Consider the following 26,612-nt stretch of genomic DNA (forward strand, 5'->3'; position numbering starts at 1 on the left):
TGTAAACTGTATCAGCAGAATGTAGTCACCCTGATAGAGCAATGGACTAAACTAATTTCATTGATTTAAACATTGTTAAACAATTTCAAATGCAGCTTTGGAAACAGTGTTCTGAACCTGTTTAACAATGTTTAAAAATGCATCAGTGAAATCGGCTTAGCCTATGGCCTTTATTACATTATGTGTTCTCAATTACATGGATTCTGTGTTTTATATGTGGACTGCTTCTAAGTAACCTAAATGAATAGTAAATAAATAATGATCCCAGCTGAAGAGTGTGGCTTATCCTAACCCACTGAATTTGTTTTAGAATTGGTAAATCTTGAGAAATACTTCAAGAATGCCCTATCAGCTATGAAATCCTAGGAAGTGCCTTCAGGAGGCTGAGCTGGTGTTGGTAGCCCAATATGCACCCTCCCCCCACCCATTGCTCTTCCTCCTCCACTCACCCTCAGTGCCATTGTTGTGATACCACGACTGAATTCCACACCATCCGCCTTGAAATATAACCTGAAACATTAAATATGTTTTTACTAATTGTGATCTGCTAAAATCACAATTGAAGTTCTCTGTCGAAGCTTTTTTTTTTTTTAATTTCAGAAACAGTATTTAAGTGATGACATGCAGTAATTTGTTCATTCTTCTGTCAGTATAATTTACAAGGCAGTGGCAGATAAACATAGCAATACAAGATTCATTTACAGTGACACAATGGCAGATACACAGAGCAGAACCCTGCCTATGAGATAAAGTGGACTGAGTGACTTATGCAGTAATTAGGGGATAATTGTCATTAACCTCACAAACAGTAGTTTACCCATATTGTTTAAAAGGCTCCAGGATGCGTAATGACAAGGTAATCTGTCAAAGCGCTAGGGGGAAATATTAATAAGATTTGTGCAAGCCTGGATAGAAAATATGCAGAAAGCGGCCACATTAAGCTAATTGGTGGATGAATATACACTTGTAAAAGTGCTTCTAATGGCACGTTTGCTGCTCTCCAAATGACTACCGTTAATGTGGAGAAGTGGGCTGCTTAGAAAGTCAGGACTGCTGGGACAAGAGGGTATTAAGGCATGCAGATGCGGTTATTACCTTGCTTTATAATGCATGCTTCCTCCTCTTATGCTCCTTTATTTTGAATTTCTGAGTTTTTTGTTATAGTAACATATATTGATTATTAACTCTGATTATTCTGTTTTTGATCTGTATTTGTTCAGGCAGCCACCAGCCCCAGACCACCTCAACTTTGTAGCCAAATAAAATGTATAATCTACTTCGATAGCTGCTTATAAATATACAGAAACTGTTAATGCATACGTGGATTTATAATTACACATACACGTGTGGGGAGGTGCCTTTTATAGGAACACATTTAATCTGAGCAATCAAAGGAAAGTATATCCATCAACAGCCTTGTGTATGTGTTACAAGTAATAATGTGTTGTTCCCTGATGAATGCTAAAGCAGGAAATTAATCTTTGTGTTCTACTGCATTCTTATACCCAGAGAAGAACAAAGTTAAATCTCCCAATACATCTTTCTGTTCAATCACACACCCTGTCCTCTGTGTGTTTTATGGAATACTCAATCCTTGCTGTTTTATGGAATACTGCTTAGTGAGTGTTCCATCCCTTTCCACCCCTGCTCCCTCATATCCTAATGAATATGATAAAGTTCCTTAGGGCTGTTCAGTCATCTCCAGTTGTGGAATAATTCAAAGTAAAAGATGTGAAATAGAATCAACCTTTCAAGCTTTGGAAGCTCTGATCTCATACCGGTATTGGGTTATCTTGGTTGCACAGATAAAATGGCAAAGCTCAGAGCTTGTGGCCCTGAATTTGTCCGAGATTTTGGCCCCTCCCTGATATGTAAAAGCACTTCCATTGTGGGGAAAAAAAAAATGTTGTCCCCATGTTTTTGCTGTTCTTCAGACATTATAGGAGAGCACATGAGGAAATGCCAGGGTCTCTACCATTTATATTTAGGTATGTAAAGCCCCAGCACAGACCCCTAGATATATATGGAGGCTTTCTACAAACCCAGTGGCAGAACTTTGGCTATAGAAAGAGAGGTAAATGAGAAAATGCCATCCTCTAAGCAAAAATGTTAGAAAGGGCTCTGGTAAGTTTTGTTTATTGCAAAGCATGCAGATTTATAGCTGTCCTAGCACTAGGGCGTTATCGTACGTCTGCAGGGAGAAGAAAACAAGACCACTTTCAGGGACCATCCTTCTCCTTCCTCCTGTTTCTGGTGTCATCTCGGAAGATTTCAGACTGCTCCTTTGCTGTCCTGAATGATAAAATGACTTATCTCTGGCATCTCAGGGGTGATCGGTGAATAACTTGTGTCTATCTAAAGGGTTTAATTGGAGGGAGGGTCTTATATGCAGATACTGCTTTTCCTTAGAACTACAGAGATTGCTGGGAGACCACAGATTGTTACTTAGAGCTTTATGGGGGTACAGCATTTACTTTGGAATCATTGATTCACAGGTTGCAGAATTCTCACAAATCCTAACTGATGGGATTTTGAGGGGTTCCCATGGCCTCTTAGGGACTTTTTGAGTGGTTTCCCTAGTTTTCAGGCAAAGTTTCCACTTGAACTGATCATTGAATTGACTAGGGGTAAAAATTAACCCAGAAAAATGAATACCTCTAATTATGTCACTGATAAGCAGCCCCAGACAGAAACATCAAGGGAAGCATCTAGAACATATATATTCTAAAAATAATTTGTCAAAAGTTGGTTAAAAGAAAAAATATTAAACTAGAGTTCAAAATAATTTTAATTAAAATTATTTATGTGTCCAGATTCTTGGCATAGATGGTGGAGTCATGGAATTTAAGAGCCAAATAATGGAATTGTGGGGTAGCAAGGCTTAGAAAGTTTAGTAAGACTTCCTTATACAGGAGAATGCTGAAGCTGGATATTGGTGATCTAACAACACAGCTGGTCGTTGGCAAAACTAAGACTAGAATTTAGGTCATCACTCACATTCCTTATTTCTCTCTAAGGTTGACTATGTATGATAAGTCATGTTAAATGAATCAAAAATCTGAAACTTTAATTACACATTCTGATTTCACCTACAGGTACATAGTTAGATATTCACTGGTAGTTTTATGTTGAAGTTTGGTATGCTAGGAGTATCAGCTGGTTTAAGATTCTCTTATTTCAAAACTTAAATGATTCCTAAGATACCATTATTAAAAATTAAAATATATCATGTCTTTAGAAGTTTCTCAAGTTGGATTTACAATGAAGCTAGGTAATTTGAAAAATACTTCTTGAATCTTTGAAGTGCAATTCTAGACATTACAGAAAGTAATTTACTCCTCTGAATTTTTTTTTTTTATATGGCAAAGCAAGGCACCTGCTTTATTTATTTGCAAACAGATGCCCATAGAGGAAATGCGTATGGCTTGTTTTAAGCTAGACAAGCTAAAATTCCTGGGTACAAAGAAGAAATCCTGACAGGCCTTTAATAGAGCTTAGCTGGAATTCTGTGATTAAATATGTTGTAACCCTGGAGTGCTCTATCATAATCACAGTTTTTAAAATAAAAATGCTATACAGACTGTTACTAAAGGGGGGAAAGTGATAGTCTTCTGTGAATTATATATTTTTATCTAACCCATAACGAAGAACATTTTATAGCAAAGTAAATTTTTTATCAAAAGTCAAACAATGTGTTTTAAAAGTATAAGAACCATTTAAAATCAGTGCCCTGGCATTTTGATAATGTTATTTTGGTTAGAGGGGTGATCAGTTTGGGAGGATGTATTGTTCAACTTTTCACTAATTTTTTTCTCTTAAAAGATATCTTTTTCAGTGAAAAATATTTTCAAATGTGGATCAGAAAAAGGGTAGAGATTGATATATTGAAAAATGTCAACACTGGTACCTAAAATTACAGAAAATTACCATGTTGCTTTTTTTTTTTTTTTTCTGCTGCCAACTCCAATCAAGGGTCATGCTCATCAAACTTCCAGTTCCATCCAAGGAGAGGCATTCTTTGACTTTGTCCTTTTTTTTTTTTTTTTTTTTTACAATTAATTTGATATGCCTCATTTCACTGTACCACCATTCTCCATAATCCAGCATTTTTGAATGTTATAATACTGATTTGTAATGAGTTTCATGTACAATAAGAAGAGTAAGCCAGGGCACCTGGGTGGCTCAGTGGATTAAAGCCTCTGCCTTTGGCTCAGGTCATGATCTCAGGGTCCTGGGATCAAGCCCTGCATCAGGCTCTCTGCTCAGCGTCCTCCTCTCTCTCTCTCTCTGCCTACTTGTGATCTGTCAAGTAAATAAATAAAATCTTCAAAAAAAAAAAAAAGAGTAAGCCAAAAATGGTAGTCATATCTCCATATAAATGTGCATATTTTTGGTATATGTAAACTTGTATAATAAGTAACTCTTTTAAAGTCAGTCCCTATGTGCAACAGTATATATGGAGAGGAAACTTCAGTGTTAGCATGTCTGCTAAGAAGGACCAATAAGGTTTTCCTTTTCACAGAAAATTCTGTAATGCAAAGTTTTCTGAGAGCTCTAGCATTCTAACCAATGGTGGATATTCTTGTAGCATTCATTTCCTCTTGGGGGCGGAGGGAGAAGGAATCAAAAAGATATCTCAAGTCAAGGTTTTTATAATCTGGACATATTTAATTGATCACCAGCTTCTGTAATCAGAACAAGCCAAAAATATACCTAGCTCTAATGTTTGCATGCTCATTTCATGACAATGATGGTCTTGACAATGATGGTCTTGTTGTGGATTGATAAGGAAAGCATATTTGTTTTCCAACAGGAATGTTCTTGTGGATAAACATTAACAAATAAAGTACAGTCTTGATTGTTATTAGTTGGAAGTTTTTTTCTTTTCTGTCTATGCCAGCCCCTGTTGATTCTTTCTCATGGGACACCTCTGTCCTAGAGAGGAGCAAAGGAAGCAAGGATAGGACTGGTCAGCTTTGTATTTTGAAGATAAAGTGATGCTCTTGAGAAATTCTGTAAAATACCTATTTCTAAATCGTAGAAGTTGAGTAGGGTTTTCATTACCCAAAACAAATGTTGATTTTTTTTTTTTAATCAGGTCTAATTTGAACCATTTGGTACAATCCTGGTGTAAATGAGTATGTTTCATTCTGCCTACAGATATTACAGTTGTTTCAGCTGGCCTAGAATCTTTAGCCTAAACTAGTGGAAAAGCATAATCACATGAAAGAGCTCTGTGTGAATAAAGAATGGTATAATTTTGTTTACTTACACAATCGAACTTCTCCAATGTATATTGTACATGCTAATGGTGTATCTTTCTCAGTCAGTGCCCTCCAAGAAATAGCTGTTTAAATGTAAATTTGCTAAAACAAATAATCATGCCAAGTTCTTTTCCCACATAATTTCAAGTGTTTCTCAGAAATTATCACAACATTGCTTTAAAAATTTCCCTAAGTACTTCCCAGAATCTATTAACTTTCAATAATTTTTTTCTTTTACTATTTTTACTCCTCTCCCCTTCTTGCCTGCTTCCATACACACACATGAAGGCACATAGACACACAAAACTTTGGTCCATGCACACTTAAGATTGCCAAGTCATATAAGTTATAGAGCTGGATAAAATTCAACAAAAAGAGAGGGGGATTGGCTGTGTTGTAAGTGAAGAGCACCCAGACCAGTTAAACGTTTTGGCTGAAGAGAAAAGTTTTTAACAGTGGCTTGACTTCAGAAAGACAATTTAAATGGGAATATCTGCATGGTACCTGTGGACCTATCTGGGTTCTAAAACAGGTAACTAGTGGGAGAATGGGACAAAAGAGGACTGAAAGTTTCATGACTTCTGTAATTTTTTTCTTGAACCACATGTAATATTCAAAGGCTTCCCTTCCACAGTGTATCTCCTTCAAACTCCTACTACTTCCAGTCCTCAGAGCCTGCCCTCTGCACCCGTGAGTGGCACCCATGATCTCTCCATTCCAGACCCCATCCAGGAAGTTGATGGAGTGCCCCTGTTCATATCACCTGAGATAATGATCTGAGCCCATCGCTTGCTCCTGAGGTGACCCAACAGTTAGATGATCTATTTCCTAATTTCTGGGTCACTTCCTGACACATGTCCACCTAACCAGGTGTCCAGCACAAAGTCAGGGAGAGGCAAACTAAGGTGAATTAGCTTACAGTTCCTTATCAACACCATCGGAAGTGTTCGTGAAAGTACGTGCGCATAGTATATGTCTGCTGTTCGTCAGTATTAGCTGTGTAGGGAAGCAGTCTCTGGTTTTTATGACTACATACCCTCTTAGTAAAAATGTATGAGCTTGTACCCTAATATATGTAAAGCCGGTTCTAAATTAGTAACATATTACTGTAAAGCCACATATAAAAATATTAGCAAAAATCATCTTATAAGGAAAAAAAAGAAAAAGGAAACTTACATTTACTCCCTATGTCACAGTGGATTGTGGTACATACCCTAGTGATGGGAGAGACATGTGTGTTCGTTATTCTGGTCACAAAACAATGCAGGAAACAAGAAGTAAGGCAGTCTCTAAAAAGGGGAATTTGTGATTGTTGAGTTCTGAGTGTGACTTCATACGTTTGCCTGATTTAATGTTTTAGGTCAACTTCCTTGAGGTATATTTTTGCATAAAATGAAATGTACCAATTTTAAGTGTATGTATCCATGTAAACATCAATACATGTCATGTATCTGTATCATCTAAACATCTGTATTGTATCATGATATAGAACATTTCCACCACCCCAGAACGTTCCAGTGCTGTTTGCAGTCAGCCCCTCTCCCCTCACCCCCTGGCATCTGCTGATCTCCTTTCTGTTTCTATAGTCTTACCCTTCCCAGAATTTACATGATTGAAATGGTAATATATAGTCTTTTGAGTCCGATTTCTTTCATTTTTAACAGTAATGCTGTTAAGCGTCCTCCATGTTTTTTCCTGTGTTTCAGTGGCTTAGCGGTGTTCTGTCCCATAGGTCTCTCATTCTTTGTTTACCCTTAAGACTTAAACATCTAGAAAACCAGGTAAAATTTATGATCTGTAACATTCTTTCATCAATTTTTTAACTCTACAATTACTATTAAATTTTACCTGATAGAGTTCCAAGCTACATAGTCTTGAAATTTGGTAATTCCGTACCTTCTACCCAGCCCTATTCTTCTTGCCTTGATATTTGAATTAATCATGAAGGATAAAAAGTTAAAAATTCCAATGGGAAACTGGTCATGAATACAAGTTGCCAATATGGTTATGTTGGAATAATTTATTAAGATAGCACACTTCAAATCTAGACATGAAATCAAAAAAGTACATCTCATAAACCTCTGATTTTGTTCCATGTGGTCAGCATTCTCTATAGCTCAGTATCATTTAAAGGATTTAAAATTATATCAGAGGAAATATTTTTAGCTAATAATTTTAGGAATTTAAAAAATACATGTCTTAAATTTGGCTTACAAGAAGTTCACGTAATAAGACTGGAAAATTTAACTATTCTCTGCCTTTTTTAGAATTAAACTATTTACTTATTTCTTAATGATTTGAAGAACCTAGAGCAAGTAAGTCCCAGATCTCTGCTGTGTTCACTGTTCTTCCCTCATTTACATGCATGGACAGAAAGAAAGGCATTGTTTTCCCTCTGAGCTGTGACATGGTGAGGCCTGCCATGGACACACATAGGTTCCTCTTGGACTAAGGAGTCGGTGGGCTTGAGGTCACATGACAATCTAATTATCCCCAAAGTTTCTTATCTGGTCTTTTTTCCATCTCTTTACATCCTTTCCCTCTCTACTGTCCCTTTCCCTTAGGTAAGAAAAACCAACCAACCTTACTTTGATCTTAAAACTATGGGTCATATACTGTGTTTTAATGTGAAGAAAGGGCTTAAGTAAAACTATTGACAAATAGTTTTATACAATTATAAAACCAGGACAGTTGATTCTACTACCAAAAAAAAAAAAAAAAAAACTTTTTGGGACGCCTGGGTGGCTCAGTTGGTTGGACGACTGCCTTCGGCTCAGGTCATGATCCTGGAGTCCCGGGATCGAGTCCCGCATCTTGCTCCCAGCTCCATGGGGAGTCTGCTTCTCTCTCTGACCTTCTCCTCGTTCATGCTCTCTCTCACTGTCTCTCTCTCAAGTAAATAAATAAAATCTTTAAAAAAAAAAAAAAAAACAAAACTTTTTAAAAAGCACTCTGCAGAGCCATACAAAACCAGGTGCCAGATTTCTACTGAGTGATAATCACCAGTTTCAGCAAAATAATAAAATAAAGTCTTTTCATTTAAAATAGTTATATGCAAATATTTTATGTGTTTTATACTTTTTCTGAACCCAGCAAAACTGGTTTATAAGTTAGGATTATTTGGTCTTACTCATCTTTTAATTAATAGTATAGCTGGTTATTTCACAAGAAATCAATACTTATAATAATACCTTGCATTTCACTTACCTGGGTAAATCTTATTATCCTCATTTTGTAAATAACAATTCCCAATGTAAAAGTTTAAAGGTCACTGAACTCTGGTTATAAATGGGCAAGCCTTAAGGAGCTGATTCACCAACTATAAGATGGAATGGGAAGGACAAGAGTTGAGTCCTGTTACTCTGCTGTTATTTATTATTCCTGCGCAAGACCCATGTCCCATTATGGGTTGGTCACTAGTCAGGACATTCATATTGGTCTACCAGACTGAATTTTTGTTTTATTAATGTTTATTCTGTGATAAAGCCTAATTCTTTTTATGACTCTTATTCACTCTGGTAAAGTTTATTTGACATGGCATGGGGGCCACGATTTTAGATCTGTACTTCTCAAATTATCTGTGAGGAAGGACTAGTTCCCCACCCCCCCACTCCCCCCATCACTTTTGAGCCACTACTTAAGTTAAATAAAATAAAAAGAAATTCATTTCAAAAAATCATCATGCTTTTCATTGCTGTAGTAGTCATCACATTGTCTTGAAGTCTTCTAAATGATCACCCTCAATTATTTACAGACTGGTCCTTTTAAGCATATAGACCTCTTGTGGAAACTCTTGCTTTAACACAAGGAGTCCCAAGCCACTGTTTTGAGAATCACTGCACCAGACCATGCTTCTCTCTGTCACGGAGATCTTCAGGAAGAAAGAACCCAGGCCTGCCTTTTTTTTGTGACTTCCAAGTCCCATTCAACCAGTTTATCCATGACTGTGCTAAAACTGATAGCCATTCCTACCATTGAGCTTGCAGACCCATGATGTTATATAAGAATGTCAACTTGCTTCTTTCAGCAGTTGCTTTGTTCTTGAGCATGATGATAGTAGATACCTTTGATCAAATACAAATGGCGGCTTCTTTGGAAAGAACTTTTGTGATGCTTCATATTGCCTGGATGCAGAGGGTGCCCTGTCAGGGGAACCCCAGTGTGAGTGGGCAATGTGGATGTTTGTCCTGTTCCCAAGCACATTTGTTTGCAAAGATGTTATGTTGTCCTTCTATGTAACTATAAATCGCTGTTTCCATTATCACTATAAATGAAGCTTCTCTTTTATGATTCAGGCTATCAGCAAAGTTCTAAATCTTGCTTACCTGGACCTCTTCTACCAGAAGTAAGTGGTTTAACGTAACAGTTCCATTTTAGCGGAGACAGCTACTCAGGGCTAAAAGAGGTCTGAAAGGCAGTGGTTTTAGAAATAGCGGCAGGCATTGTGGCAGGCCAGAAGAAAAGAGAAACCATATGGGACTGCTGTGTTCTGTTGGGGGAGACAAGATAGGAGGGTGATGGAAAGGAGATGCCTCAGGTGGGTTTGATCAGCTGCTATGGTTTCTAAGGGCTGTTTTAATACCAGCCGCCACCAGCTGTGTAAGTACATTCTCGACGTGCAGACTCAGGTGCAGGCTACCTGGCAAGGAATGACTGCGCTGCTCAGGTCGCACCGCAGCCTGAGAAACGATCCACGGTAAAAGCTTTCATAAAAGAACAATTAAGAGAGTGCATTTGATGGTAAAAGAAAAGTAGTGTAGAAGTGGACGTTACAGTGCTCCAGAGACCAGCCTTGTGCAGGGGAAGTCCTACTCCTTATTGTCGCAGACTCGATGTGCCCACTTGGGAAATGGCATTATGGATGACAGTCATTACTACGCTCCATGAAGTTAAAGTCGGAATTTTTGGATTCGAGTATGAGACCCCAAGTTAGCATCTTGGCAACCTCAACCAGCCATCCCCTTTTCCTTCACCCTGGGCCCCTCATCTGTTACACATTTGCTGAGCTCTGGAAGCTATTACGAGGTTCAAATGAGATAATCTATACAAAATCACAATTTATTTCTCTATTTACCTACAACACCAATACTCCCCCTTGCTTTTCCCTATTCCAAAAAAAAAAAAGGATGTAAGGATGTAAGGGAGACCGATTGCTCTGATACTTTTAAAAAACTGGCTGTTGCAGGACTCCAGAATCACCCAGAGTCCTCATATGTACATATCATTATATAAGTATTCTGAGCAGATAGCTGCATGAGGGTATTTGATCTGAGCTCATGTTATCTACAACATGAAAGAGGGACAATTTTCGCAGGAATGGACACCCACATGCACATGCCCAAGCATGTACTTTATGTAAAATGATAGAGTACTGGAGTGGGTCTTATCAGGAATGGAACATTCTTTTTTGTAAAGCGATTTAAGTAAATGATAAGTATCTCCTTACAGCCAAACTAGTGGTGGTGGTTCAGACCGTACAATTGTGGTCTAGAGAGAATTTGATATCACAAAGCTGAATAGAACGATCCATGAGATAGAATTTTTCATCACAAGAGTAGTATAGTTTCCTTTATCCTGAATGATGCATTCTACGTTAACACAGCACAGTTGATGAAACTAAGAACTTAAGATTGATACCATACCATTAACTGATCTAGAGACTTTATTCAGATTTCGCCAGTTTTCCCACTAAGGGTTTTTTTCTGGTCTGGTATCTTTAGAGTCTCACATTACATTTATTTGTCCTGTTTTCTTGGTCCCCTCTAATCTGTAACCATTCTCTGGTCCTTATTAAAAAATCTTTACTGATGTTTATACTTTGAAAAGTACTAGCAACTGTTTTGTAGAATGCCCTTTGATTTTGCTTTATCTCATGTTTTCTCTTGATTTAGATTGAGGTTATACTTTTTTTTTTTTTTTTAACAAGAAAAGGATGACATACACTTCTCAGTATATATCAGGAGGTACATGATGATACCGCTGGTGATGTTGACTTTGGTTACTTGGGTAAGGTGGTGTCTGCTGGGTTTCTCCATTTAACATTATGGTTTTTCTCTTTGTAATTAATAAGTCTCTAATATTATTTTTTTTTAAGAAGATTATATGCTTCCTTACATTGATAGGCAGGTTGAGGCAAGTACAGGTTGTGGAAGTGTCCCGACCTGGTTAGGAAGAAGCTGTGCTCTAGAAAATGATGGAGTCATTATTTAAGCATTTGAATACATTTCTCCCAGCCCATGCTGAAGTGGATTGCCTGACATTACATTGCAGGATTTTTAAGTCCTACCTCCAGGCAAATCTCATAGTTACTAGCAAAAATGAAAGTGTGAAATGCTTTTTAATGTATATTTAACAACACATAGTCTGGTGATTACTGATGTGTATTCTCTGTGGACTCCCTTTGCTATCAGAGGAGGATGTTAAGAGAAAACATTTTTACACATTTATTCTATCTAAATCCATCACATATTTACTTTCTAAATATCTATAACTGTCACTTATAACAAGATCATAAAAAGTCAAATACTTAAAGTCTAACTCAAACTTTGAAGCCTAGGATTACAATCAATTTTCAGGAAAAGTACAATCACTGTTTTTCCTTATGAGATTGTCTATTAGTAAATGACACTAAAATACAGCCATTAAAGAGAGAAAAATACCATTTAGTAATGGAAGTATAGACAGCAAAGCTCCATTTTTCATCATTTTGATTCAGAAAGTTATATAATAACTCCTATTTAAAGGAATTTTCATCACTGAAGCCAGTATCATCTGCTTGTGTCAAGGAGGTAAATTTCACAAAATATACTTAATCCATTCCTATGGTATCTCTATTTAATACAGATTCTGGTACCATTTTTTGCATTTTTACTGGGTTGCACAGCAAGAGTTCACGTCTTATACTAATGTGTGCTAAGTAGTTGCATTCTGTATAGACCGTTGTTGTTAAAATAGCAGTAGCGAAGGCATGTTAGATCACAGAGCCCCAGTGGTCTACATTTTGTTTGCTTTGACGTTAAACTCAAATCTGTTTCTCTAACTGTGACTCTAATTACTGCAATTGCATGGCAGAAAAGTTTGCTTTGTAGGTTCACTTTTATGAACGGGGCTTGTGTGTTTTCTGCTGTTGCTCTCCGTGTTTCATGAGCAGGTAGAGCACTTCAGTTGCATTGAATAATTTTGCACAATCAGTAAGTTTTTGTGTTTATCTTTGTTGTTTCTTTGATGTGGCTTCTAGGATGCTGCCGGCAAGGTACTGGACCGTTGGGCCATCATGTCTCGAGAAGAGGAAATCATCACCCTTCAGCAGTTTCTGCGGTTCGGAGAAACGAAGTCCATTGTGGAGCTGATGGCAATTCAGGAGAAAGAAGGGCAGGCCGTAGCTGTACCATCTTCAAAGACAGACTCAGACATAAGGACTTTCATTGAGAGCAATAATCGCACCCGGAGTCCCAGCCTTCTTGCTCACCTAGAGAACAGCAACCCTTCCAGCATTCATCACTTTGAAAACATCCCCAACAGCCTCGCATTTCTGCTTCCATTCCAGTACATAAACCCAGTCTCGGCCCCACTGCTAGGATTGCCTCCAAATGGGTTACTGTTAGAGCAACCGGGACTAAGGCTGCGGGAACCAAGCCTTTCAACCCAGAATGAATACAACGAGAGCAGTGAATCTGAAGTATCTCCCACACCTTATAAGAATGATCAGACACCCAATAGAAATGCCCTGACCAGCATTACTAATGTGGAGCCCAAAACCGAGCCAGCCTGCGTATCTCCCATTCAGAATTCTGCCCCAGTCAGTGATCTGACCAAGACTGAACACCCAAAAAGCTCCTTCCGGATTCACCGGATGAGAAGGATGGGTTCAGCCTCTAGGAAAGGAAGAGTGTTTTGTAACGCATGTGGGAAGACATTCTATGACAAAGGTACTCTCAAAATTCATTATAATGCTGTTCACCTGAAGATCAAACACCGATGTACCATCGAAGGTTGCAACATGGTCTTTAGCTCCCTCCGAAGCCGGAATCGCCACAGCGCAAACCCTAATCCTCGCCTCCACATGCCCATGCTACGAAATAACCGAGACAAAGATTTAATTCGGGCCACATCAGGAGCTGCCACCCCTGTCATAGCAAGTACAAAATCAAATCTCACACTCACAAGCCCTGGCCGGCCCCCAATGGGTTTTACCACTCCCCCACTAGACCCAGTCTTACAGAATCCTCTGCCTAGCCAGCTGGTGTTTTCTGGGCTAAAGACTGTACAGCCAGTTCCTCCATTTTATAGAAGTTTACTCACTCCAGGGGAAATGGTGAGTCCTCCAACCTCCCTCCCGACCAGTCCCATCATTCCAGCCACTGGTACCATCGAGCAGCACCCCCCACCACCTTCTGAGCCCACAGCACCAGTAGTGATGATGGCCACTCACGAGCCCAGTGCCGACCTGGCGCCCAAGAAGAAGCCCAGGAAGTCCAGCATGCCTGTGAAGATTGAGAAGGAGATCATTGATACTGCTGATGAGTTTGATGATGAAGATGATGACCCCAACGATGGTGGAGCTGTGGTCAACGACGTGAGCCATGACAATCATTGCCACTCCCAAGAGGAGATGAGTCCAGGCATGTCTGTGAAGGACTTTTCTAAACACAGCAGGACCCGGTGCATTTCAAGGACTGAAATAAGAAGGGCTGACAGCATGACTTCTGAGGACCAAGAACCTGAGCGGGACTATGAGAATGAGTCTGAGTCTTCAGAGCCCAAACTAGGCGAGGAGTCCATGGAAGGGGATGAGCACATTCACAGTGAAGTGAGCGAAAAAGTCCTGATGAGCAGTGAGAGGCCTGATGAGAACCACAGTGAGCCCTCTCACCAGGATGTCATCAAGGTGAAGGAAGAATTCACAGATCCCACTTACGACATGTTTTACATGAGCCAGTATGGACTGTACAACGGTGGGGGAGCCAGCATGGCAGCCCTGCATGAAAGTTTTACATCGTCTCTGAATTATGGCAGCCCTCAGAAGTTCTCCCCAGAAGGGGACCTGTGTTCTAGCCCAGACCCCAAAATCTGTTACGTGTGCAAGAAGAGTTTCAAAAGCTCCTACAGTGTGAAGCTTCACTACAGGAATGTTCACTTAAAAGAGATGCATGTGTGCACAGTGGCTGGCTGCAATGCTGCCTTCCCCTCTCGCCGAAGCAGAGACAGGTCAGTAAATCTCCATTGGCTGCTCCTGCTGGGGGTGGAGGGTGCCAGTCATGCTGGACTTAGCATTAAAAAAATCCAACTAAGATGTTTTTGATGCACTGTAAAGATTGTCTGCAATGACCATGAGATAACCAAGCTGCCATGCTCATGAAGGATTGTTGCAGTTGGTGCTTGTTATGACTAAGCATGCAGAATCATGTGCCATCTTACCCAGTAATGCACGCCATTTTTCTCTGTGCTCTGTGTATGTGTGTGTGTATGTTTCCCCATGCATCTAGGTGTGAATAAGTTAACTATGTACACAGTTCCCTGCTTCCTCATGAAGCTTCACGTAGAAGCCGCAGCTTCTGTTATATATATTTCTGCTTTGCCTTGTGGCTTTTTAATTAAATCAATATATTATCTTCATACACACATATTTATCCAATATAGAAACAGAAATTTACGGATGGAAAGAACCATAGGTCCAGGACATCGAGACAGCCTGCATCTCCGTAGGTATAACCAGAAATGTTATCATTCTTACATGAGTATTTAGTGTGTCCTTGAATTCTTGTAAGAGTCATGAAAATATCGGAAGAAAGTGGGACCAAAATAGTTATTTAATGTGGGGAAATGGTATGGTGGTATGGGTTTCTTTATTTTAACTTCACGGTATCTTTTAGCACATCTCTAAAATACAGTTTATCGTGGGAATTATGCACAGAAGGGGAGACATGCATATACTTTTAGGATCGGTTAGAATATATTATGTCCAGCCTTGAGATGACATCAGACCTTGGCTATGTGGCTACAGCTCTGAAACAGTTGGGTTTAAACAGAAGCAGCTGGTCTTAAACCTCCAATGTTCTTTTTCAAGCCTAAAGAAAATGTAATATAAATGGAATGTGTCAAGGTGGTCAGTGGTGGGGTAACACAGTCATCCTACACTCGAGATAAGCTTGCAGGCAGATCATTTACATAATACACCAGCCCAAACCGAAGTCACACACCAGTTAATTCTTCCTCTTCTGTCCAATGTGGGTTTTTGGTTTTATGCTGCCTTTTAAAATATTTTTAGAAAAAATTTCATTACATGGTAAAAATCAGTATAGTAGAAGAAACAGAATTAACTGGAAAGTTTCCAAATAGCCATCCCCCAAATTCTCGCACTTAATCAATGGGTAGATCCTTTGACAAAGTAACAGAAAACAAAAGTACCACTGAAAAGTGGCAACCTCCTTCTAGAATATTTGGTTTCATTCTACGCATTTAAAAAATAAATCTTTTTAAAAATAAAAGTTAAAAAAATATTTTCCATAGTACTGAAATGCAAGAGGCCCAATCCATTTAAAAGCAAAATTTCTGAGAAAAGTAAGTGGCTCTCTTTATACTCAACATGCCCAAAACATGCTTTGAAGAGAAATCTGTATTCTCTAAGATTTCACCTTCCCCAGCCTTCTCTCCCACACCCCTTTGCCATGTTCTGTAAAAACAGTTTACAGTCACAAAGTCCTTTTCAGTTCTGAGTTACCAGTTCACAGTACCAGAATACAGCAGATAAGATAGCTGTAATTTGAATAATAAAATATACTACTCGACACAATCCCCCACCCCCAAGTTTGTGAGCAATATTCATTCTTTTATATTTGAAATAGTGCACTTGTGATAATGAGGTTAATGCATTGGATTTTTTTTTAACAAAAATAAAAGACTCATGAAAACCTGCATAAAATATTTATGGAAATGGAGTGTTTGAAGACAAGCCAAAATTTAAGCTTATTTGCATGAATTCCTATCACAGTTTTAGTTGGTTTGCTGAAAATACTGCAAGTCATAACACGGGCATAAATGGCTTTGGGACCAAAAGGCTACAACATCCAAAGCGTGGTGCTTTCATTTATGTCAAACCACTAGAAAACACAAGCACTTGTGTTTTTATGTCCTAATGCATAAGGAAGTGCTGTTGAAAGGGTGGTTTGTCTAAGGAAAAACATTTATAAATAGCAGGAGAATATTTCAATCTCCATTTTTCTAAGGATTAGGAGGTTGGCAGATGACTAGCCATATGGAGATTTAGAAGAAGTGTCTAGGGTAGGGTAACTGGATGTTCTAGAGAAGCAGATACAGATACTCTCCCATGTGTGTTCAGTCACACAGGAGATAGCAAACCTCAGAAGACAGGTGATACATTTCGTTTGGGTGAAATCGCACATCACAGCTAATCTTTATAATTCTGGAGCTGTGTAATACATGATAAATGAAGAAAAAGCAAACCATGCAAAGGAAGCTTTTTGACTCTCCCTTGAAGTTTTGCTTTTCAAGAATGCTCACATTTCTGGGTCCCAGGTTAAAAACTTCTCAGAAACTAAGATGCTTTAATTTTGACATTTTTTTCCCTTAAAAAAAAAAGTGTTCATCCTTGTTGAGTCTATGACTCAAACCACCACACAACCAGAAACAGCGATGCCGCTGGGGACACTACCTCTTCCTGCATCTCTGCAGAGTGAGCTCACACATAACCAACCTCCCATTTCAGCCAGTCACCATCACTGCTTCCAATCCTTAATCTGCTGTTTCACAGAGCCTCTTGGACCATATCTCCCATCTACCACTTGGACTCAGCCTTCCCCCTTTCTCTTTCCTTTTGCTGTATTAGTCACGAGAGCCCCAGGAATCTGGTTCCCTGCTTTTTTCTTCTTCAGTTCATGATGAAGCTAAGACAGATTTTCTTACATTTCTCTGAGCCAACAGACGTTCCCAAACAGAAACCCTTCTTTGCCTTTAATCCTGCTGTCCTCAGGCCTATGTCTTTCCTTTCCCCAGAGTCTTGATTCATCCATCCTTGACTCCACAACGTCTTCCTTGTGCAAATAAAGCATTAGAGGGGATTTCGAGTGGGGGTTGAAGTGTGCAAGGCTACAGGATGTGTAGTGATAAAATTAACAGAATAACTCTCTTCCTTCTGTTTATAAAAGCAGTCTTCTAGTCTTTGGTCTTAGAACATCTTACAGAAGTGATACCCAGATCTTCTTGGCTTTTTCCAAAATGGCTATACACAAGGGAATTGCGTTTTTGGTCTTCAAATAGACATGTTAGTCAGATATAAGTAGAAAGATATTAAATAATGTGTTTTCCATTTTGCAGTGAGAGATGTCCAGGTCTTTGCTCATGGTCTTTCTAGATTTTATAAGATCAAGTTGAAGGCTTTTTGAAAAGCAAAAATGTTCTTTGTCTAAAGTCATACAAAGGGAGAAGCTGTGGCGGCAGGGAAGAGGGGGTTCCAGGCATGGTTTGTTAGGGTTGAAGTTTCTAAGCACAGTGTTGAGGGTATCCTTTTTTTATACAGTTGTGACTGAGTGTGAGTGTAATAAATTCAAGAGCAAAGAGTACCATTCCACACTAATGATAGAGAGCAGTGTACACAAAGATCAATTCATCTAGTCACTAGGTGGCTATGGAATCATTTTCATTCTGAGTTATGGAAGTGAAATGTATATTATTGTCTCTGTGAAGAACTATGGCATGATAAGGTGATTACTAAAGTGTTTAACTATTAACTGATAATGTGGTGTAGTGTTAGACCTGACGCTCTCCTAAACTTCCTTCCTTCCTTCCTTCCTTCCTTCCTTGTTTATCCCTTGACTTTTCTGCTATTAAGATACTGTTCTTTAAAGGATCAGGAAGCTGACTCTCCGTTTTGAAGTATGCACATGAAAAACTCCCTGGGAAGAAGAGATTATAACTGGCTTAAAGCAAGCCTAGTCTTCATAAAGGAAATTTTCTTGGAGACATGTCGTAGTCAAAATTGGCTGGGCCTAGTTTACCTTTGGTCATTTCTCATCATCTGTCTTGAATTTCCATCCTGGGGCGAAACAGTCATGGATCACCTGTTTATAAGGGAAGCCCATTTATAAGTAACATTTGGTTTGTATCAAAACAACAATAACAAATAAATGCCCTTCGGTCCTCTTTCCTAGAATTTCTTATCATTTGCTAATACCTTAAAATCTATTCATACCTGTTTTAGTGATTGGCAATGCTAAGACTCCCTCAATTAAAATGAAGACTTTGCACACAGCAACAAGGTGATCTGCCCAGAAAGAACTATGTGTCCCTTTGTTTTACGTCTTCCATGGTCTTTACCATCTTCATTGCTCCCTTCTGCGAATAGCAGCCACTGATGGCCAGAGTTTGTCTTAAATTTTATTAGAAAGGTAAGCATGTATGTTTAATCTTCAAGGTGTAGGAAAGATGATACAGCCCCATGAATAAATTTAAAAACAAAATAATATTTGCTTAGGGTGATTTATAAATAAATATGAGGCAACCATTGGTGCCAAGTGTGAACCTTCTCTTTGATTGCTAGTTAAATCAGTCCAGATTTAAACATGTAAACTTCTTGATTTGTATGGAGGAAGACATCTGTATTTGGTTTATTAAAACCTGCTGATGTCTCCAGAACTAAATTTGTTCTTATATAGGCCTCTGGGTAGCTGTAGCTAAAAAGCAGAGATGTATAGTTTTTGCCTGTCTGATTACCTGACTTCCAGCCCTGTACAGGTGTGCAGGAATAAATTAACATGAGCTACCTCTGATGAGCCACTGCATACATTAACGACAGAGGTGAAGATGCGAAAACGTGCTACCTGCCTCCTGTTATCACCTTCTCAACGACAACATCCATTTTTTTCATCATTCTCTATGTTTGGAAACTTAGAACTTTTCTAAAGAGAGATTTTCAATAAATGCACATGATCTCACTACCTTCAAGAAATGAGCCACTTAGCACCAGTTTGAGGTAACTATTAGTATATTTGCCTTCATATAATTAGCCGTCAAATACAGCGTGTTAATTTTCTTCAAGTACAAGAAGAGAACATTTTAAGGCATTTCATTTCCTGTAAGTTTGCCAGTCAAACTGAAACTCTCCTTTTCCAAAAATCTTTTATAAAGTGACGTTGTGCAGGTCCTCTGACACTTAAATGTTGAGGAAGAGATTTCCCCTCCTTTATGCTATTTGGTTTCACAATAAAAGCCCGCAAATCAATAGGTCTTTTGTACTTATCTCCATTCCTTTCCATCAAAGGGAAACAAACAAAATAAATCCCCCTTCTGAGTAATTGCTAGTTGTGCCTTCCTCAAGCAAAACTTTGGTAGTAAGATAAACTTCGGTGTCATTCCTGTCTCTGGGGTTCTTTTTATATACTGGGAGAAGAGCAATGAGCAAAACGGTCTCCTTGTATCATGGGGAGAGACTCTGACAAGCCTAAAGTGAGCCTCGGATCTTCCTAATGATCTCCTGCTGGCCCAGCTGGATGTAAGACAAGCTCATTTAAGCCTCTGCTGACCTTTCACTCCTCCACTCCTAGAACCACACCAGTCACTTCCACCGTCTTCCAGACTGAGTACCAAACAGACAACACAGCTGAATGGTGAATGAGTGACAAAGAGATGCTTACACATTCCTATTGATGAGTGAGTGTTACATTAAATCTCTTATCAATACATAACCTCCTTAGCACAAACATGCTTCCTACACACTGCTTATTCTTACCCTCTCTTTGAAAGGAACAGGCTGTTACTCTTGCCAGCATTATCTTGAAAATTCAGGTAAAAGTTGCAGTTAGAACAGAATGCGCATACGGAGTTCACAGAGGCAGTATTTTTCACGATTGGCAACACCTTGGAAGGATCATCTTCCTGATTTCCACCTCTCTGGGGCCTGCCTCCATCTACCTGACACCGTGATAGACTTCACTGGTCTGGTCATAATTATTCTTCTACATAATTATTCAAGATACTTGTTCCTGTAGATAATCTTTTCTTTTTAAAAAACGGAGGCCATTCACACTGAAAGTGTGAATTAGCAGTCGATAGTATCAGTGTTGTCCAGAGTGGTTCTCTCTCAGGTGAAAGGCTTCTTACCAGCTCTCTTGCTGTGAGTGATCATTTGTTGTTGTGCTAAGAGGAAGGGAGACTTTCCTCTCTCTGCTGAAATTTCTTAGTGAGGGTCGGGCTAGAAAGCATTTCTTTTCTCTTTTTTCTAAAGCCTCAGAAATAATTTAATGTTTTGCTCTAAGACTCCCACAAGCTTCAAATAAATGAATGTGGCAGAATATGAAAGGAGTTTACACTTGCCAAAAAATTACAATGTCATAAAAAAGGGATTTGGTAACTTCAGTTCTTGAGTGCCGTGGGGTGTGTGTGTGTGTGTGTGTGTGTGTACATGTACATGCATGTTTGAGAAAGAAGCAGGCTATGAAAGAAGAGGAAAGACTACTTTGTAGGAAAGGACAATTTTTCTTCAGTTACTTAACATAAAACTACACTTTTAAAAAATACCTCAATTTTATGTCCCAATGCAAGCTGCTTGAATTAAAACAGAAGTTGTAAATTCCTGGTAAAAAGCTGTTATGCCTGAAGTGTTAGTGATCTTAACTCTAGTACTTTATGGAGTTTATTACTTCTTTTATTAACTAGGGGGAAAAATGTTACCCACTTCTGGTTCAATTCTTTTTCTTGCTTGCTCTAATTATTTTGACTTTACCTTGGGAAAAAAAAAAAAGCCAAGTGTTTCCAGCTGAACATATATAAGTGATGCTTCACTTTTGCTAGAGCATTTATCAATCTGAATTATTACCAGCTATTCAAAAAATATGCTAACGTCCTAATCTAAATGCATCCACGTAATGTATATGTGTGTTTATACATAAACATCCACATAAATAAGAATATCAAAAGACCGATCATCCTTAATTGCCAGAACAGACATGTTCATCTTGGAAAGTAATGTATGAAGTTACTTTATCACATTGATGGGAAATAACTGGATTTTGTAAGTAAAAAGAGACAGATTGGGACAAGGAGCATGACGGACGCTCAGAAGGCAGCCTCTTCGGTCCGGTGGCCAGCTGAGGAGAGCCGCTCTGAGTCTGCTGCCTTTTTAGCCCACTCTGTCACTGAGGGGGCACTGGTGGGTCAGTTCGCTCACTAGTAATTGTGTTTTACAGACTTCTAAAGCAATTGGCTCAGTCAGTCCCAATTCAATAAAAGCGGAGAGCAAGAGAGAGAGCACTTTTGTTCTATTTTTTACTTGAAATTATTTCATTCAGCAGTCTGTCTTTTTTATTACCAGGACTTGACATTAGCACTCCAAGCTATATTAGCATCCATTTCAGCAGTTCAGTAATGGTATTAAAAAAACACTTAACTTCAACGGTGAATGGTTGTATGACAGTACCATAAAAAATCCACATTAAAAAAAAAACTCATGTATTTGTCCCAGCAAATTATTTTTCACTTGTTTAACCACTTCAAAACTATGTTCTCGTGATGGTTGTTCACGAGGACTGTCTTGTTCTCAGAAGCAGCCAATGGCGCTGCTCTGTCGATTAGGGAACTGGGGAAAGAGGATAGGAAAACCGGTAGGGAGAGGGTGGGGAAAGATGCTATTTACCCTGTAGTTAGATTACCTTCCATTCATCAGCAGAGATAGAATTGGCAACCTCAGAGCACCCAAGGTGAAATTCTTGGATCCTCATACATAGCTGGGATTTGATTTTGAACCCAACACTCTCCAAACTTGGGAGCAAAGCCTAACTACTTTGGCACTGCAGTGTGCTCATAAATGACTACATTAGATTCTAAATTTTGATTAAACATTCAGTAATTAATCAATGGTAGACATGAAGCAGTTGGCAAGGTCCAGAGCTGCAAAATGTTTAAGACATAAAACATTACGAAGTAATTAGAATATGCTCCTTCAAGAGAAGGATTGCCTTCAATAAAGAGGTAAATGATAGCATCCTGTTTATTGTGGACGTAGGCAGCCAGAGCAATATGATAAACTGCTGGAGATACACATATCAGTAATCATCCACATTATTAGTGCCATTAATCATAATTCCAAAAATATGACAGCAGCAGCCAACTTTTTGACCAATTTTGCTTCTGCCTGTTGGCCATTATAACTTTGCTAATAGACTGCAGAGCTCCTGTGCATGGCCATTTGCATTGAGAATAGAAGGTTAATTATATTCGAGCTGCTGATTTTTTTCTCTCCTTGGAAAAGGCTTAGCACTTTGACAATCCCAGGAGCTCCCTGTTGTTAAACCAGTAAAAGTACTTTATTGAAATTTTCTTTGTTGGTCAGGAATGAGGAGATGTTTCAAATGAGATATAAGCGCCAGGGACAGCTGCTAATGTCTCTTGCTCTGAAGTGATCCTTGGGCAGCAAGATGAACTCAGTGGTTTCTTTAGATCACTTTGTTCTCTCATTTCTCTTTTGCAGGTGGGTAAAGATTTCAGCACTATATGGAAATCCCACTTGATTAGTGGTAGTCTCGATATGTAGGACTGAGAAGTTGGGGGTTATGGCTCATAATATTGAGAGAAATAAGCAGATATTTTAACATAAAATTCTGCTTTCCCTATGCTCATGTGAATAAAAAGTAAAAATAATTTCACAAAAATTGAGTGTTTCTAAAAATTGAGATGTTTAATGGCATAGGTACATTGCTGGTGAGTTAAAGTTTTCATTGGTACGTTTGACATTATTTAACCAAGAACACAAATTAGATTTTGCACATTCTTTTTGTTCATGTATCTTTTTTTTTTTTAAGATTTTATTTATTTATTTGACAGAGATCACAAGTAGGCAGAGAGGAGGAAGAGAGAGAGGAGGAAGCAGGCTTCCTGCTAAGCAGAGAGCCCGGTGCGGGGCTTGATCCCAGGACCCTGGGATCATGACCTGAGCTCAAGGCAGAGTGTTTAAACCAGGCACCCTTGTTCATATATCTTAAATAGTTTCATTTTTAACATAGAATTCCAGATAAGGCCATAGCTAAATGATAATACTGGTGGTCTATAAAATTGGGAATCTCTAAGAGTCCTAGTCTTAACTTTTTAAAAGTTCTTAAATTAACCATTTTTTTAATTTTTAATTTTTTATTTTTTATAAACATATAATATATTTTTATCCCCAGGGGTACAGGTCTGTGAATCGCCAGGTTTACATACCTCACAGCACTCACCGAAGCACATACCCTCCCCGATGTCCATAACCCCACCCCCCTTCTCCCAACCCCCTTCCCCCCAGCAACCCTCAGTTTGTTTTGTGAGATTAAGAGTCACTTATGGTTTGTCTCCCTCCCAATCCCATCTTGTTTCATTTATTCTTCTCTTAAATTAACCATTTTAATAATGTAAAACATTTTGAATATTTGGTCTTAGGAAGTATTTCCTTTGAAAATGATCTCAGAAAGAAATAGAGGTTTCACATTGTATTAAAAAAGAATGCTTACTTTTTAAATGGCAGAAAATTTTCAAGAGAAAAATGTGTTCCTATTATTTTAGACATAGGTCTTCTAGGCTCTTTATTAAAGTCAGACCATTAACACAAGGGTTGGAAGATTTGAGGTTTAGTTCATCCAGGGGTGTGTGTGTGTGTGTGTGTGTGTGTGTGTGTATTAGAACTCAGATTTGTTTCATTCCTTAAAAGACGTCAGTGTTCATGGCCTTTTTTCTTCCCATCAATAGTAGTAAACTGAGCACCATATGAGCTGCCTAACTGAGAACATTTCTGAATGCTGTGAAAACATAACCCTCTTCACAGTGTAGCACTCCTCTCACGTTACAATGCAACAGGTACCTATTGAATTCAATCAGCACCCTGGAGAAGCCTTGATGTGTCAGATGCAACTCAAAAGTAAAATGGTTAGGGAACAGGGCTGTTGGATATCAATTCTACACTTAACCTGAGCATCCGGCATTTTCCATCTACCAATCTGCCTTCCCAAATGCCATTACTACATTAACATTTTTTATGCATTCCACAGCAATGACAAATTGTTTTCTAACTGTAGCGCCAGATTTAGTATGCGAAAGACACGTTTGCCTCTGCCAACAAACCAATAATTCTCACTAACATCTTCAGAGTTACAACATTTATAAAGTTGCAAAGTGGAGTAAACAAACCATCTGTTTGGCTTTTCCATATATGTCATGCTTTCTTATTAGCATATTACGATTCATTTAGTAAACAAATTTGGTGATTTCGTTCACGTCAAAGTTAGGTCGGAAGCTTGAAGATGATTAACATTGCTGGGACATGCACATTAATACATTGCTTCCTCGGCAAAGTTAAATGGCTTCTCAGGAGAATCGCCCCTTGTTGACAAGATGAGACTGTCAATTTTGTTTGCCTGCCACATTAGGGGCCGTGAGGGGATGGCAGGCTCAGAGAGAGGGGAGTCATGTAGGCAGCATAATTCACTGGGAATTGAGAAAAGAAGTCTAATTCTGATAAATGGTCGACCCCAATACATCCTACCTGTTATTACAACAGACGTGCCGTATCTGTGCAGTAAATTAGCTAAACCCCTAAAGAGTTTGGTGGGAGCTTATCTTCAAGTGAATAATTTGAATGTAGAGGGAACTGTCTGCGTGACCAGTATGGATGATTTGTTTTATATTGAAAGAAATTGAAGTGACTGAATTTCATAGTTTTAATTTGCAAGAATTTGCTTAGCTTTTATTTCTTACATTTAATATGTACTTTTGTTTTGTTTTGTTTTTTCTTGAGCATTCACTAAAACTGTACATTCAGTTTGTGTGTGTGTGTGTGTGTGTGTGAGCTAGAGATGGTTTTCAGCTCTTCTGGAGAGGGTCTTTAGATAATTGCCTATAGAACAACTACTAGTTTTGCAGAAATGTGTACTATCAAAAAATGTGATTTAACTCACAGAGCTGTAAGCCTCCTACCATTAATACAAAAATTGTGAGGAGTTAAATACAACAGATAATGTCAGAGCAATCCAGATAAGAAGAGAATTAATGAGGGGCAGAGGTTTTAATTTTTCATTTCTGTGGATTTGGATAGATGATGTACATTTCTGTTAAGGAGTGTTGATGATTCAGTATCCCACAGTACATTGAAATCTGGCATCTAGGTTTTTCCAAAATGGCTATAAGTTTATTTCTCTAGCATATATGCATATGTATATAAATACACACACACACACCATTTTTTTGGGTATCTGTTATGTATACATCATAATCAATCTGGACAATGTAATTTGAGGGGCGTGTGAGTGTGTGTGTGTGTTGAGTGGCAAACATAAGCAAGAAAATAAAGACAAAAATTAATCCAATATGGAGCCTCAATTCTATTTTGCCTGAGATATTGTAATTATTTATCAAGTATTTTGTTTCACTGAGTTTAGAATGCTTCAAAACTGATAAAGAATTAAGATTTAGATGTTGAACTTCTCATGTAACCTATGGTCTGATTCACCATTCACCATTTTGACTACTACATTCTGATTTTCTAATTTGAACATGAAATTTTTCCTTAAAAAAAAAGTTCCTTCCGTATATATCCAAGTCAAAGTTAAAACCTCGAAGCACTTTTTCTTTTAAATGTTTTTAACTTTAATTTTTACAAGTCAAACATTGTATTAGTTGAACTGGGCATTGGAACAAGAGAGACATGAAAAAGGAAGTGCCCAGCAAGACTTGTTTTTCTCTCTTATTTTCTCTCACTTTGTATTTATGTATTTACTTAGCTGTGTTTGATTAATTTGATGTCTTCTGTGGATGCATTGTAAAGTTTTATTTTTTTAATTGAGATATAATTGACATAAGTAAAATTTTTTATTAAAGAAACAAAAAGAATGGTGGTCCACTTTAGTCCAGTAAGAGTACTTCCACTCAGCATTTCAAAGTGTTAAGTTTGGTTTCATGACTTCTCCTACCCAAGGCATCCTTACTTTTTGCTCTTAAGGATAATCTTAGTTTTCAAAAGGCATTTTGTAAACTCACAGAGTGGAAGGTGTAGGAAAGAGTACAGAGGCTCAGAGAAAGTAGTTGTAATTCCAAGCAAGTCCAAGTTACAGGACTGTGTCATGCCTTAATCTACATAGTGTTTCTGTGTACACACTAGGGTATTAATAGGGCCAGAATTACCCTTTGCTGTATAACCACTGCCTTTTCTTAAATATTCTGTTACATGGTTCCAATCTTGGGATCATTGTTTTCTCTTCTACAGTATATTTTGGGAGAAACTTCTTTACGACTTATGCATATTATTGATAGAAGGCAAATAAACGTACTTTCAAGTATCTCCTATGTGCAAAGTATTCTACTTTACTGCAGGAGGCT

The 26,612-nt window shown here is 38.4% G+C and overlaps 1 protein-coding gene across 4 annotated transcripts in view; it reads left to right on the top strand.

Annotated features, from left to right (window-relative positions):
- BNC2 (basonuclin zinc finger protein 2) overlaps positions 1-26,612 on the top strand; it is a 431,315-nt gene that overhangs the window by 390,841 nt on the left and 13,862 nt on the right. For 2 of the 4 annotated variants that reach the window (XM_059411598.1, XM_059411600.1), the window contains 2 exons: positions 12,502-14,471; positions 14,904-14,969. In XM_059411598.1, the coding sequence (XP_059267581.1) occupies positions 12,502-14,471; positions 14,904-14,969 (2,036 nt within the window). The remainder of the gene's footprint in view (positions 1-12,501; positions 14,472-14,903; positions 14,970-26,612) is intronic. The other 2 variants (XM_059411599.1, XM_059411601.1) reach the window with 1 other exon arrangement.

This window comes from Mustela nigripes, chromosome 9 (assembly GCF_022355385.1).
Source record: "Mustela nigripes isolate SB6536 chromosome 9, MUSNIG.SB6536, whole genome shotgun sequence".
NCBI lineage: Eukaryota > Metazoa > Chordata > Mammalia > Carnivora > Mustelidae > Mustela > Mustela nigripes.